Consider the following 16,060-nt stretch of genomic DNA (forward strand, 5'->3'; position numbering starts at 1 on the left):
TGTGAATTCATAAAGTTTCATTTCTATCTGCACAAAGACATGTCCAGAAAGTTTTCAAGCTTTCTAACACTTCTAGGCAAAACAAGCCATCAGAGAAATACAGCAGTCTAATATTTGCAGGGAATCTTTGCTAAATGTTACTGCTTGCAGGCTCTGCCAGATACTAGGTCTGTCGCACAGAAGAACAACACATTACAATCTTGCAAATATTTTTATCTTTTTAGTAGACCATTCATCGGGATTCAACAGTCAACAACAATATAGACACCAACCACCTTATTCCACCTACCTTTGCTTGGATATTGTGCAGTCTTCCATTTCCACCGTTTCAAAGTGTTTACATCCCAGGTGCCTGTGAGTGATCGCTCTTCTACTAGCTTCACTGATCCTAATCCCTGCAGCAAAGACTGTGAGTAAAGAAAACACAAGGAATCAAACCACAGCTTACTGAAAACAGCATCACACTCACCAGTCTAGTACACAGAGCAGAGTAGAACTTTCTTCTCTAGTACTGATCTGCTAAGCAGAGCAGTAAAGACTTTAAAAATCTGCTAGGTCATGCAACGTAATGGCAACTACAGATTCACCAGGCTTCAAAATAAGAAGTGAGGTGCCGAGAGCTTCTTCTGTGTTGCAGCAAAGTTCACAGCCTTCTAATCTCTTCATTCAAGAGCTGAAACTCACACCGCACTTTAAAAAACAAAACAGAGAATCCTAGACCTCGTGCCCCATGTTTCTGTCATCACAATCAAAATTTCATATTTTAAAATAAAAAAACCCTGCCATGCATTATGAAATAATCTACTTCTACATGAAAGATCAAATAAAAAAGAAACTGAAAATACACAGTACATGATGGAAGTGACCAAAGTTTCAACAACTTGCAGAAATAAACTATAGAGGAAAAAAAAAAAAAAGTTTGTTTCCTTTAATCCTGTCCACATTTCATTAACTATTGTTACAACTTGCAATACCTAAAGAAACAGCAAACCAGATTCCCACTCTCTACACTGGTTAAGGCACTGCAGGAAGTGTTATATAACCAAGAGCTCCAGAAAATCAGTCCTACGGATATTTATGCATATTCATGCTGTGCCTATGACAACCTCATCTGAACTAACAACCTCTGTGTTGCAAAGCAATAGAAATAAGACCTGCTTCCCTGTGAGGTTACAGTTATACTAGTATTTTTGCATCCATACTAGTATTTTTGTATCCATCTTTTGTGATGTCTGTAGCACACGGCATGTTTTATTCCAGAACCAGTTCTCTCTGGAAAAAAACTACCTCTGTCTCTGGTATTCTGTCTCGAAGGATTAAATTTACCTTCAGATTTACTATCACAGGTTGAGACAGCACAGGATCCTCTCCAACTTCATACAAGTGCCTAATTCTTAGCAGGACACGACTGAAGTTTGGATCACCTTGTTTCTGTTTACCTTTAAGAGGAAACAAAATGCAAACATTTTCTCACTTCAAAAACAAGGCCAAATTTTCAACTTTCTTTTTTTTTTTTTTTAGCTTTACACTCTAATAACTTGAATTTAATTCCCATCTTTTAAAATTAGCAAGAGGACTAACAGCCAGAAATACACAGCTCCCACTGTTGACAGGAATGAAACTAACAGGCATGATGAACTCATGCAGGAGAAAAATTTTACTCTTTGACTAGAGCAATCATACAGTATAATTAACTTTCTTGATAGAGGAATTTGACACTTTGAATTAAATAAAAGTACTAGCCATAGAAGACAGAAAGAAGAGAAAGACAGCTTCATTAAGTGTAACATCCAGTCACCCTTCTGAAAGCACTTACCCATGCGGACGCTGTGAACCTGCTCTGCATGATTAGAGCTGTATCTCCACCCTGGAATGCTCAGAGTCTGGAGATGAAGATTAGGTGGGACAGTTACAGGCAAACCATGGGCTGAATTCTGCTGAAGCTGTCCGGGTAGCTTTGGTTTATCTCCTCCATGCAAAGTGAAACAAAGCAAACATCAAACATCCATCACACACACAAGCCTGGCCAGGGTACTGTGGAAGGCTAAAGAGATTTTTGCTTTTTCTGCCAAGGCAGATGCAAAGCAGATGCTATGCTTTCTCCTCCAAGGCCTTCTGAGATACAAAGCAGAAAGCAATATGAGTGTAACTGCTGGAGAAGTATATTAGAGCTTTCCATAAAGCAAATTTCACTGCAGTTTGAAGTTGCTATTCCACGAAAAGGCTTCAGTTTTACTTAATAAGTCACATAAATATTTTTGAAAGAATGACTCAGAAATGGTCATTAAGGACTCAGCTTCCAGGAAGCTGATATACAGTGCACTAGCTACTTTGCACTAATTCCCTGTGTGGACATTTTGTTCTCATTAGATGCTTTAAAATTTATTCTCTTCTGAAAGTAGAGATAATTACATAACAAGAGAAACATTTCATACACTTGGACAACATCCATGTTTGAAATTAATGCAAAGTAATTAGCAGGCTTTAAATCTGCCTCCTAACTCACTGTATACTAACTTTGCCATTCAGGAGGCTTGAAGTCTCCATTTACAAACTTAATAGCATAAATTAGAGCAAAATAAATAAGCCATTCAGATGCTAAAGATAGCACAGGAGATGGAATGAGTTACCTGATAATGCTCCAAACATTACTACTGGCCTGTGTTCTAATGCCAGTCCACTTGTCCGATATAAAATATTGGTGACAGCCTTCGTTCCTAAAATAAGCCAAATCACAGGGCGAGCCACTGAAGAGTCATTCAAAGTGAGATTGTAATTCAGGTCCCACTGAAGGTTGTTCCACAGTCTCCTATGAAGCATCACCTATGTTGGGAAGGTAAATGTCACAACAGTAATCAGCCAGCATGCTTTATTTATATTATCAGCAGCCATGAAATTATGGTCTCCTAGAAAAAAGAAATTTTTATACGTTACCTCCACTTGTCCATTTCCTTGACTTGAGACACCATGAGCTCTTTCTGCAAACAGCATCAGCCTTGTGGTATCATCTTCAATGTAGGCAGTCTGGACCATAGGATAATAGTTCTGAAAACACACAGTAAATCATGCAGTGATAATATTAACTTAGGTAACAGTAATGGAGAATAAGACATAACTGATTTTGGATTACACCTTTGTGCCTACCCGAGCGACTGTGTTATTCACATATGCCTTGAATGGTCTTTTCTGAATCTGATATCCATTGCTATCAGTGTAGAGTAGCTGCCCAGTGTTCAAATTTGTGCTTGTTCTTAGAACCGCTTCACGATTTAATTCCAAAGGCCCAACACTGTATTCTTGCTCTATCCTATGGCAAAGCAACTTCCCATCGTAGCCTTCCGGTACTGTATACATCCTGGTATATACTGCATATATGTAATCCTCAGCAGTAACATTACTATAAAAACGAGAGGAAAGATATGCAGAGTTTATAAAGTGGAGCACTTGATCAGTTATGTCAAGACTTGCAAATCATTCATGATGTCATCCTACACATAGACAACTTTCTTGCCTGTTTTCTATGTATTTCATGTACATGTACAATTATTTTTATTTTTAAAGTAATTTTCAAAGGACAGATATTCAACTGGAGTAAATGATATCCTACAATTTTCTTTAGTGTTGCAAGGTAAAGAGGACTCTTCATTTGATTAGAGAGGCTCTGTTTTTCTCAAAATTAACAAAAAATTTTTAAATAATTATGATTCCCTAAGAAACATGTTTACATTCTGCAGAATACATGTATTTTTTCAATCTGGGCAGCATTAATTTTGAGGCAGGAACTCCACTGTTTTCCAAAAGTCCTTCTCAACTACAATCTTTATACAATGCCGTGTAAAGCAAAAGGCTTCAATCAAACAATCAGATTTAAAAGAGGGTGAAGGGGTTACAGACTAGTATAATTTTAACACAGAGAAGTAGCTAGTTCACCACGGGGCAGTGTGTCCTTGTGTGGGATTCATTTTTCCTTTCTCTAATTCACTTGTAATGAAGATACAGTTATAATAAAGAACCATTATGTCCAAATTCCACTCATGTAAGAAGATGTTAGCTGCAATTTTCATTGAATTGTATGGAACAGGGATCCCAACAGAAACTGCACTATAAAATGAACCACAGAAGAAAACTCTGAGGAATCTTCACCTCCCTCCCTGCAGCAATACACGCAATTTAAAGGAGGTGCCTCCTCAGCACTACATTTAGCAGATGCATGCTAGTTCTTTTGTCTAAATCCTAAACAGTAGACAGAGCTCACTGTTTAATAGTAAGCATACAGAGTTAATCATCTCATACGTATCTTCAGAGAATTCAGCATTCCAGTGAAGTGAAGCTGTCATGGTGGTGTACCTGTAGAAATACTGCCGTATCTCTGTCATCAAGTTTCCAGAAACCACTTCCAATCCCACCACTTTTGATACTGGAACAGCTGAAGCATTTGGGGCAAATAGGTAGTTATCTGAAATGGGTCCTTTCATCACGTCTCCGTTCACATGGTACTCAAGGAACTCCTGGGTCAACTGGACAGTCTGGTTAGTCTTCCTGTGAATCCGGAGAAGAGGAAAAATTATATTACTTACGAACACATTTTGTGCATAATAGATGCAAAGCTGAACTGCAACAGGAGTGAGGCTGGGAATGTAAGAAAAAAAAATCTGTTTCCTCAAAGTGGGTAACTGATTTTATAAGATTTAGGAAATGAGGACAGCAGAGAATTAAAGTGCCTCCCTTTAAGACACTGTTGACACTGTTCCCCACAGCATCATCCTGGAGAATCTAGCTGCCCATGGTTTGGATGGGTGTACTCTTCGCTGGATAAAGAACTGGCTGAATGGCCGAGCACAGAGAGTGGTGGTGAATGGAGTTAAATCCAGCTGGTGGTCGGTCATCAGTGGCGTCCCCCAGGGCTCAGTTTTGGGTCCGGTCTTGTTTAACATCTGTATCAATGATCTGGATGAGGAGATTGAGTGCTCCCTCAGTAAGTTTGCAGATGACACCAAGTTGGGTGTCGATCTGCTCGAGGGTAGGAAGGCTCTGCAGAGGGATCTGGACAGGCTGGATCGATGGGCTGAGGTCAACTGTATGAGTTTCAACAAGGCCAAATGCCGGGTCCTGCACCTGGGTCACAACAACCCCATGCAATGCCACAGGCTTGGGGAAGAGTGGCTGCAAAGGTGCCCGGCAAAAAAGGACCCGGGGGTGTTGGTTGACAGCCGGCTGAACATGAGCCAGCTGTGTGCCCAGGTGGTCAAGAAGGCCAGCGGCATCCTGGCTTGTATCAGGAATAGTGTGGCCAGCAGGAGCAGGGAGGTGATCGTGCCCCTGTACCTGGCACTGGTGAGGCTGCACCTGGAGTACCATGTTCGGTTTTGGGCCCCTCACTACAAGAAGGGCATTGAGGTGCTGGAGTGTGTCCAGAGAAGAGCGACGAGGCTGGTGAGGGGTCTATAGAACAAGTCTTAGGAGGAGTGGTTAAGGGAGCTGGGGCTGTTTAGTCTGGAGAAGAGGAGGCTGAGGGGGAACCTTATTGCTCTCTACAACTGCCAGAAAGGAGGTTGCAATGAGGCAGGTGTCGGTCTCTTCTCCTAAGTAACTAGCGATAGGACGACAGCAGATGGCCTCAAGCTGAGTCAGGGGAGGTTTAGACTGGGTATTAGGAAAAATTTCTTTACTGAAAGAGTGGTCAGGCATTGGAACAGGCTGTCCAGGGAAGTGGTGGAGTCACCATCCCTGGAGGTGTTCAAAAAATGTGTAGATATGGCACTTCGGGATACAGTTTAGTAAGCAAGGTGGTGTTCAGTTGACGGTTGGACTTGATGATCTCAGAGGTCTTTTCCAACCTATGATTCTATGATTCTAAGACATCTGTGAGTATGTAAATAAATGAGTTTCCATGTCATTTTGTACTTTCATAAAACAGAAGCATCTCAGGACAGAAACAGCATCTACATTAGCTCTTTGTTTTGATGTGAGAGTTGCTACAGGATCAACACCTACCTATTGCACAAAAATGAGGTACATCACACCATATTAATGAACAGTTAGGTTCATTTAACTGACTTTGTAGCTCGGTAAGTCAGCATGATGCCAGTTTCCATATTTAACACTTGTAATGAATATAATGGTAACAGGATAGCAAAATTTACACTTGCTCATATCTACTTTGTCTCCTCCTTTCTCCCCTGAAGCTTACAGTTTAGCTATTCATGACTCCATATCACACTTTTTGGAAAGTCATACAAAGGCCATTTGAGATGCTATTGCCCTCAGCTACCTGCTCTGCTCCTCTTTTGGAGACTTGCTGGCAAAAAAGGAAAAATCACTTTGGCAAATAACTGCCAACCATTTTAGCTAGTGTTAATACAGCAACCTATAGACTGTAGTGAGGAGCAAAACATATCCAACTCTTCTCTACTACTCCTGTTATGGGGTATTTCCAGTGCAGAGGCAGGACCTAGAAGTTCTAATGTTGCAACCAAACTTTATAAGGCTTCACAGTTGAAGATTCGAATTTATTTTAACCTTTCTTGCTATTCTGACCTGACACCTCGCTCTTTCCAATTACCCCAAAGCAAACTTGCTGAAACTCAAACATTCTGGGCTTGCCTGAAGGCTTGCGAAGAAAGTGAACATCCCATTTCTCCTACATGCTGAATTCCAGCTCTTGCTGCCTGCCAGAACAGGATAGAGAAAAATGGAATTTGAATATAGATGCTTGTTCTTCTTCATTATATTCCTTATTACACTCCTCAAAGAATCTGGAAACAGTTAGGATCTGGAGGCCCTCTCAGAAGTTACTTACTCCAGGGCTCTTAGTTACGGTTTATCTACACTTTTAAAGCTGATTTTAACTATATTGGGCAACAAGTTCTTGCTCTAGGAGGCAGAATTATGAACAAAACCACATAGGTGAAAGAGGTCTAGCAGTCACTAGCCCAGTGTCAAAGGGGTCAAATCTTCCATCAGTACATAGCTGACAATCTGAATCCTGAGCAGCCAAAAAGCAGTGCAGCTCCACTGAAGCTGAAGTAATTGGCCCAGTTCACATCAGACAAGAAAGACAGTCTGCAAACCCCAACTATCACCTTGATCTTCATTGTTTTTCCATTTTATCTGCATGATTAAATGGAATTTCCTTAGTTAAATGTTTCTTTTCGAAAATTTTGTAGTTTTCTACCACAGAAGGAGTGATAGAAGACTTGCAAAGCACTACTGATTAGTAAGAGAAAGCTCTTGCTTTATCACTTAAGGGTCATTGTGTAGCAATAGTGTAGGTGCTTACTTACTTATTTTTAATACAAACACAGATTCATAACCCTCTTTAGTTCTAAGGTACAATGAGATTCTGCTGATCTACCAGTGATCAGCACTGTGATATGTTATCTTACACCAACTGCATGGTTAAACAGGACAACAACATTACAGAAATAGCACGGAATCACACCCGTGCTAGTGTTAATGTTTCCTGTAGAAGGGAGGACATATGAACTGGAGACAAAAAAAGAATTTTAAAGAATGTAAAGAACATTTTGTTAGTTCAGTCTCAGAATTAAGGCACATGATACTTATTTTAGGACTTATTTTACAACGGGTTTTACAGAATCTGCAACACTGTTAAAAACAAGCAGGGAATCTCACCTCTCTGTAATGCTGTGCATTAGATTTGTGTTTTGGTCAAACAAGACCTGGTAGCAGTTGTTAACCACAGGAAGCAACCGTCGACCGTGTTGATCTGCACGAGTTATGCCTTTTTGCTTGTACTTGACTGATCTTCCAATAAATGCAGACTGCTTACCACTCACAAGTTTAACATTGTATTTTCTGTAGCTCAGACCACTTATTGCAACTAGAATATACAGATCATAGCTAGAATGGGACTCCGCCGAGCTTTGAACCTGTATGTTAACATACACAATAATGCTGCATTACAGAAAATTAATTAGCAAGGCAACTATCTTCATGTGTTGTAAGCCCTAAATCACAAAAATTAACTACTGCTTTAAAAATAAGTTTCTAAACATGCCATTTGTATAATTCTCAATTATAATGTAGATCTGTGTTGCTTTTAATTGGGAGTTTGGTGAACTTGGATTAAGCTTAGCCCTTCTTGTGAAGCAAAGAGGATCACTAACCAAATTACGAAGTTAGATCGTCTTTTAATGTGAACAAGGAATCGTAGATCTTGATTTAAGATTGCATTGCAAAATGTCTGTATGAGCAGAAACAATCACAAATTAAACTAATCATTCAAATGACAGAAAAGAGACTGAAACGTAAGGGATGTGACTAGCATAAGTATGAGAAAACTCGTGGCAAGAGGAGGAAGCACCCAGACGTGCCCTCACTTTAAGCAAGGCACATGGAGAGGGAGGTAAAAGCATGCGGCGTACTTTTAAACAGTAAACAGAACACCAGTGTTACCTCATATAAAAATACCTTGAACAACAGTTTTTAATCATTTTTCAATTACATATATCCTGCCCATTAATGTCATATAATTTAGTATTACTTTTGGATTGGGGCAAGAAAATGGGTCCAGAGAGATACTGTACTGATTACATGGACAAAGAGGTTAGTTATGACTAACCAGAAATTAAAGGAAGTTGCCTGGGGATTGGCATATGTCCAGTTACTCACACCACAGACCTCCTAACCTTAGTGGTATCATCATAGAATCATAGAACGATTTGGGTTGGAAGGGACCTTTAGAGGTCTCTAGCCCAGCCCCCCTGCAGTGAGCAGGGACATCTTCAACCAGATCAGGTTGCTCAGAGCCCTGTCCAACCTGGCCTTGAATGTTTCCAGGGATGGGGTCACTACCTCTCTGGGCAACTTGTGCCAGTGTTTCACCACCCTCACTGTAAAATATTTCTTCCTTATATCCAGTCAAAATCTACCCTCCCTTAGTTTAAAGCCATTATTCCTTGTCCTGTCACAACACGCCTTGCTAAAAAGCCTGCTCCCATCTTTCCTACAGGTCCGCTTTAAGTGCTAAAAGGCTGCAATAAGGTCTCCCTGCAGCCTTCTCTTCTCCAGGCTGAACAGCCCCAATTCTCTCAGCCTTTCCTTGTAGGAGGGCTGCTCCAGCCCTCGGATCATTTTTGTGGCCTCCTCTGGACCCGCTCCAACAGGTCCATGTCTCTCCTGTGCTGAGGGCTCCAGAGCTGGACACAGGACTCCAGGTGGGGTCTCACCAGAGCAAACCAGAGGGGCAGAATCCCCTCCCTCAACCTGCTGGCCACGCTGCTTTTGATGCAGCCCAGGATACAATTGGCCTTCTGGGCTGTGAGTGCACATTGGTGGCTCATGTCCAGCTTTTTATTCACCAGTACCCCCAAGTCCTTCTCGGCAGGACTGCTCTCAATCCCTTCATCCCCCAGTCTGTGTTGACAGCGGGGGTTGCCCCGACCCAGATGCAGGACCTTGCATTTGGCCTTGTTGAACCTCATGAGGTTCATAGAGACCCACTTCTCCAGCTTGCCCAGGTCCCTCTAGATGGCATCCCGTCCTTCTGGTGTGTCAACCGCACCACTCAGCTTGGTGTCATCTGAAAACTTGCTGAGGATGCACTCGATCTCACTGTCTATGTCATTGTTGAAGATATTAAACAGCACCAGTCCCAGTACGGATGCCTGAGGGACACCACTTGTCACCGGCATCCATTCGGACGTTGAGCTGTTGACCACTACCCTCTGGCTGTGACCTTCCAACCAATTCCTTAGCCACCGAACAGTCCACCCATCAAATCCATATCTCTCCAATTTAGAGAGAAGAATGTTGTGACGGGCTGTGTCAAAGGCTTTACAGAAATCCAGACAGATCACATCTGTAGCTCTTCCCTTATCCACTGATCTAGTCACACCATCATAGAAAGCCATTAGGTTGGTCAGGCAGGACTTGCCCTTGGTGAAGCCATGCTGGCTGTCTTGAATCGCCTCCCTGTCCTCCATGTGCCTTAGCATAGATTCTAGAAGGATCTGTTCCATGATCTTCCCAGCACAGAGGTAACGCTGACAGGTCAGTAGTTCCCAGGGTCCTCCTTTCTACCCTTTTTAAAAATGGGCACAATGTTTCCGTTCTTCCAGACACCAGGGACTTCACCTGTATCAAGAGGGCCTACTCCCATTCTCTCCCTTCACTATCCAACTCACACGTGGTACAGAAGAAGGCAGAGCACTTGCCAAGCCTCAGTAGTTCTCAGCGACATACATCACAGTTCTAAGCTAAAGATTTCTTTCTCTCAAAAGGCAGGAGCATGTGATACGAATGTACTTTTGAACAGTACATACTTGAAGAAAAAGATCCCAAACCAGCTTCTCATTACCGGTAAAGAGATTTCATTTCGCCTCAAGTGTCTATCCACGTGCATATACCGGTAACGTCTAGCAAAAGAGAGTACAGACCAACTCTGGAACAGAGAACTTTGTCTTTTTAAAATAAATAACAACAGTTTGAGGTCAGGGTGTCCTAAATCCTGAAATAAATGCTTTAAATACATGTCAGTCTCCTCCTTGTATCTTACAAGGCTAAAGTAATTCAGATGGCGGGACTTCTGGGAGGTAAGTGGCTGACAGGTAAGCATGACGATGTGCTAACCCAGGAGACTGATGGCTTCCAGATAAAGGCAGTATGGTCTTACATCATCATCATGCATATATGCAGGAACATGAGACAGCTGTTGTGTATGACTACCTGACTACAATGTGCCTTGATGCATGGTGATAGTCATAAGCCACAGTAACAGAAAGTCTGTCCAGCTGGCAGAACTTGCTGAGCTATCTGGCATCTCGGGGACAGAGGGGAGCATCTGCAATTGCATCACGCCCCTTCAGGCCTTACGTGCAGGAGGCATTCCTACAGGTTTATCAAGCCACTGATGATGATGCACTCTCTACAGCAGATGCTTCTGAGAAAGGCTAGTGCTAGCTTTCACTTGACGCCACTTTCTTCTCTCCCAGGGAACAGCTGGCCTTGTCTTGGCTATGACATAATGGTACGTCGTATGGCAGCTGGCTGTCCTCAGTTCCTTTTGGGCTTGTAAAGAAGACCTAGATTTCTTAAATCTCTTCTCCTCCCCAAGCCAGTCTGTCAGTTGCACAAACAGGACTGTCAATTGTAGGGCAGGGCTTCAACCAAAAAGGCTTTATGGTAAACAGCGCTTTTTATAGCAAGAAAAGCAAGATAAGAAGTGCCAGGTCACATACAGCAGGCATGCAAAGGACAAACCAAACACACTAGAAGAGTAGGAAGCCCTTTTGGACACAGACAGAAAAATTCTACTGGAGAGAACAGGCAAGTGGAAAAAAAAAAAAAAATCACTTGAAGGAGGACTGGGAAAATCGCAGTTTAAACTAATACCTGTTTTCCTGTTTTCACCATAATACTATATATTACCACGCTTTGACAGGATGTAGGACGAAGTCACTGAAAACTGACATGTGAAAGAAAAGCAACAGAAAGAAACAAAGTTGAAGTACCTGTGCTGGTACAGAATGTCCCAGTTCATCATATACACTTATTGCCAAGTGGCTGACAGAAACCTTGACGAAGGTAGTGATGTTCCATGCCAGTGGATTATAGACAACAACATATTGGTCAACATCAGTAGCACCTTTGTGCACACAAACAAAGCTATCAGTCATTAAAACTACATATTTTATAAATGTGACATTAAAAAGTATTTGAGAGATCTGTTTAGGTACAACCAACTTACAAAATTTTAACATAAAACCCTGCAGTAAAACTGCAGGAGTGAAAAAAAGGAAAACATTTTATAGCACTTCATAAAAGCCTCTTCTGCTTTATTCTTCTATTCTTCACCCAGTAAAAAGAAATTGTATTTAGAAAATGACACCTGAGTTGAATGTAAATGCATTTAGTCAAAGTAAGCAGCTTACCACAACTCACTGTCACACAGTATTAACTTTATCAGTTATACAGAAGATCAAATGAGAAGCCTAATCTAAAAACAACTCTGTTAAAAACCAAATCAGTCTGTTGCGCAGCCCACAGCACTACTTATACTTGACAGTTTAAAAAGTTTCCAAAGTAAAGATAAAAGGGAATGTACAGTCTTTAGAACAGACTCTTTAAAAACTCCTTTACGTTTTTTACACAAGCTGGCAGTACCCCATAGCAAGAACATTTCTTTACTGACCATGCTTCCTACCGTGTAAACTTACGTTGCATAGTAAGGCTAGTTTAGTAATTACCCCGATCAGCACCTCTTCCTCCTCTCTGTTACATAGCTGAGGTCTGAATCTGGGAGCCAGGTCTAAAATATGCACTTGGGACAGGGATCTGCCTAAAGGTCCTGGTTTCAGATGCTTGAAATCTGAGAGCTCATAAATTCGTCCGAGTTTGCCCAGGTCTAGCAGGTCTTGTAAAGCACAGAGGATTTTCCAGCCGTGGTTCACAGAACTTAAGTGGTACATAGTATGTTAATTGTTTTGGAGCAAAACATGATAGCTTTCATAAGGTGGCCTGAAAATTGGAAAAGCTGTGTTAAAAAGTACCTGGTATTCCCGAGCCTTTACTGTAAACAGAAGAATAGACCTCTCCGTTCTTCTTTGTATTGTGCATGTCAAAGATTACAGAAGCCATTAGCTTCTTTACATTGAACATTCCATACATCAAGTTCTTCATGTACATGTCCTTCACCTTGGGAGACTCTGTGCCTGTTATACCATCATGGTGCTGGACCTTACATTTAAGAGTAGTTTGAGTAGGATGACAACTTCAGGATCACATTTGTATTAACCTGGTCCACTAGTCTTCAGACACATAACTTCAAATAATAAGGTATTGCAACTATATTCACAGATTTCACAATTTGCCTATTGCAAATCGCTACATGTAGAATGAAATGGTCAAAGACAAGATGCACATAGCTTTCCCTCTACACACATTCCTCTTTTAATATTTATAAATTACCGAAGTTACATATTTCAGAGGAAAAAAAATACAAGTTACCAAAACCAAAAATGCAGCAAAAATACCACAACAAGACAGGTTTTTCATTTCCTACTAAGATCTTGTCAATAACTTCACTGGCAGGATATTTATTACCAGGAAAAGCACTGAGGCCTGTAAATGGTTAATGGTATAAGGCTGATCACTTAGCTGCTGAACTCTGAACAAACCAGTCCTTCCTATTCTAACTTGCAGAAGTAGATATTATCAGTAGTTTTCAGTTACTTCAGTTTTTGTTTTATTTTATTTTAAAAAACATTTTGTAAATAATAAAACTAACATTAAGAGAAGTAATTTCACGTGCAAAGCTTGAAACCACATACTCTTTTACTGGCTGAAGAAAACATTTGCCAGCAACCATGCCTTGAATGCATGGCTAAGGGGCTGAAGTCATGTTTCAAGACAGTTTTTTGAAAAATTGCTTTATTTTCACTTATGACTTCCTAAAGGGGAAAGTTGTTTCTGAAAACATAAAAGCAACCTCAAGACACACCAGCTGAAATGCTTAAGCAAAGCTTTGCCTTTGGGCAATAAATATTTTCCTTAAAATTAAAAAAAATAAATCTTTACCTCTGAAACTGCCCATCTAAGGCTCTGAAGTTGCTTTAAGGCTCCACATTTGCAAACTGAACTTGCTGGGTTCTTCCGGACATACTGTGTGAAAAAGGACTCTCCAGCATAAAGCAGTGAACTTGCTCTCCTTGCGATTCCTTTTAATGTGCTCCGAGAAGTATAAAACCCAGTCCATGCTTGAAATGGGTCTGTTAAGAATTGAACAGATCCAATACACGTCAAATACCATTTCAGTTATCACTTATTTGTTACAGCTTCTTACATGAAACCTGCTGTGGGTTGACGTACCAGTCATCAAACAGGACAGACATAAGTCCTACAAAGAAACAAAGCCATAAACATGCACTTTGGAAAACTACAATCTTTCCTACAGGCCTGGTAACATGAGTTTTGATACAAAGCTCTTATCAGCTAAGTCAACCTGGGTTTACAGAAATTTATTCTTTGTAGACCTGCACAGAACAACTTTAGAAGTTTCATTGAAGTGTATTTTGTTACTCATTAATAAAGTCGATTATAATCCTTAGCTACTGCTTGATACAAGCTCTCTATGTTCCCTTTTTAGTCAGTGATTTATCTTAAATTTCATTTCCTCAAAATGGAGTAGAAACAGTGATGTGATAACATGACTCCAAACTACTGCAGCACTTCAAACTACATCAAAAGATGCCCTCAAGCGGTTAGTGAAAAGTATTTCAGCAGTTAATTTGTGCTAATATGTTCCTGTATCCCATACAGTAAACTAGGAAAAGAAGTATTTGTTTTTAAAACTTCCAAATATCTACTTAGTGGGTGGGGTTTTTTTGTTTTGTGGGGATTTTTTTTTTCATTATAACACTGTTTTCCAGAGAGAAGTTGCAGAAAGTGCTTTAAAAAGTACATATATGCAACTGTAACAATCTGCTATCAGCCTAGGATCAAAGGCAACAGGTAGAAAGTGGAATCTTTTGCTCAGAAACTCCAGGAGAAATTCTTTTTGGCCTGAAAAATGCTAGAAGTTAAAACAGAATTAATTCCTTTTCAGTTTTCAAGGTTACAAGCACAAGAGTCACGTATGCGTACTGGCACAGGTACAATGAATGCAGAGTAGAAAAAGGAAATACTTATCTGGGTCTTAAAACCCGAGTTTCCAAGGCATATGTCAGAAGTGACACTGAGCCCAGTAAGTGACTCATAATAGAACAGCATAGAAAGAATGAGAGAGGATTAATCATCAAGAAGCAAAACAGCATGTGGGAGAAAGTGCACTCAAATCTATACTGCAATTGCAATGCAAAGTAAGTCGTTCAGGGAAGAAACTGCATCTATGTGTGGGCACCCACCTGGAACACTGAAGGTGCTGCTATTACGCAAGCTATTGGCAATCCACTACTGCCTGTAAATTATGCCAAAAGATACAGGTAAAAGCCTAGATGTTAAAGGTATTAGCACTTTAAACTGGCAGTACATTTATCAGCAAGTTGTTAGATATGACACGATCCCTAGAGGGAGGCAAGTAAGGGATCAGTCCATGCAATGATTCACAGGAAGCAATACTTGGTTTTATTAATTTAGAAGTTAACAGACATGGTACAGAATATTGGATGTATAAGCCAAAATGGGGTTGTAACAGTCGAGATATATGTCCACAGTGCCAAAAAATGTGATGAAGTAGTGGTAGCTACAATTACACAGAAAAGTATTTTAATGATACCAATGATATTTTAATGATAATCCAGGCAATGAAACTAATTAATGAGTTTAGCAACTGAGAAGTTAACTGTGTCTTCTCTCTGTATGCTTTGGTATGAGGCCTAAAATGGTAAATTTACTGGGGAAAGGGATTAAAAGGATGTTGGGTATGGCATGCTTCTTTCCTATCTTCCCAGTGCTTTTCAGCTCTGCTCCAAAAGCTAAGGTAGTGCAGCATGTAAGCAGCAAGCAAGCAACAAGCAGCTGCAATGAATCTGTGTCACATCATACTATGGAATTTCCAAAGTACAGGCTTTTTGAGACCAGTTATAAAACAATTTTCCCCAGAACTTAAAACTGTTTTCTTTAATGAAAAAGACAACACTTTCTCCTAGAGCTACAACAGACTTTAGGGGTTCATCTACATTAGTGTTTTGTTTGGAGCAGGAACATATTTTTGAAGTGAATCTACCAGTTGTCCTTACCTACTATGCTTTGCTTTATATTAAATACTGGTTTTGGAGCTCACAAACTGGATTCCTGACAGTATGTAACAAGCATTAATGGGCATTCAGGACATATGACCAGATTATATCCAGTTTTCCTGGAATTACGTAGAGTGTGGACATCAAATCCTAAGCACCAACCATTTCACTTTGACCACTCCTATTCCACTGTAGTAACAAAGAAGTACCCTAAGAGCTTTTGGATTGCCTTGGTTCTTTGGTTACCTGCTTCACTTCTCCTTCAGACATTCATAGATTACTCCATGTTGTGTTTCTCATCTCTGCTCTAACCTATGTGTAGTCTGGTTCTTTTAAACAGTAACAATGGGACATGGCTCTAC

General features: G+C 40.5%; 1 protein-coding gene across 4 annotated transcripts in view; it reads right to left on the reverse strand.

Annotated features, from left to right (window-relative positions):
• MAN2B2 (mannosidase alpha class 2B member 2) overlaps positions 1 to 16,060 on the reverse strand; it is a 51,987-nt gene that overhangs the window by 16,616 nt on the left and 19,311 nt on the right. For 3 of the 4 annotated variants that reach the window (XM_075420471.1, XM_075420468.1, XM_075420469.1), the window contains exons 8-18: positions 13,540 to 13,730; positions 12,513 to 12,699; positions 11,475 to 11,608; positions 7,636 to 7,892; positions 4,348 to 4,539; positions 3,145 to 3,397; positions 2,935 to 3,045; positions 2,631 to 2,823; positions 1,817 to 1,969; positions 1,327 to 1,439; positions 290 to 407 (exon numbers count right to left, since the gene is read on the reverse strand). In XM_075420471.1, the coding sequence (XP_075276586.1) occupies positions 290 to 407; positions 1,327 to 1,439; positions 1,817 to 1,969; positions 2,631 to 2,823; positions 2,935 to 3,045; positions 3,145 to 3,397; positions 4,348 to 4,539; positions 7,636 to 7,892; positions 11,475 to 11,608; positions 12,513 to 12,699; positions 13,540 to 13,730 (1,902 nt within the window). The remainder of the gene's footprint in view (positions 1 to 289; positions 408 to 1,326; positions 1,440 to 1,816; positions 1,970 to 2,630; positions 2,824 to 2,934; positions 3,046 to 3,144; positions 3,398 to 4,347; positions 4,540 to 7,635; positions 7,893 to 11,474; positions 11,609 to 12,512; positions 12,700 to 13,539; positions 13,731 to 16,060) is intronic. The other variant, XM_075420470.1, reaches the window with a different exon arrangement.

This window comes from Opisthocomus hoazin, chromosome 5 (assembly GCF_030867145.1).
Source record: "Opisthocomus hoazin isolate bOpiHoa1 chromosome 5, bOpiHoa1.hap1, whole genome shotgun sequence".
Classification (NCBI taxonomy): Eukaryota; Metazoa; Chordata; class Aves; order Opisthocomiformes; family Opisthocomidae; genus Opisthocomus; species Opisthocomus hoazin.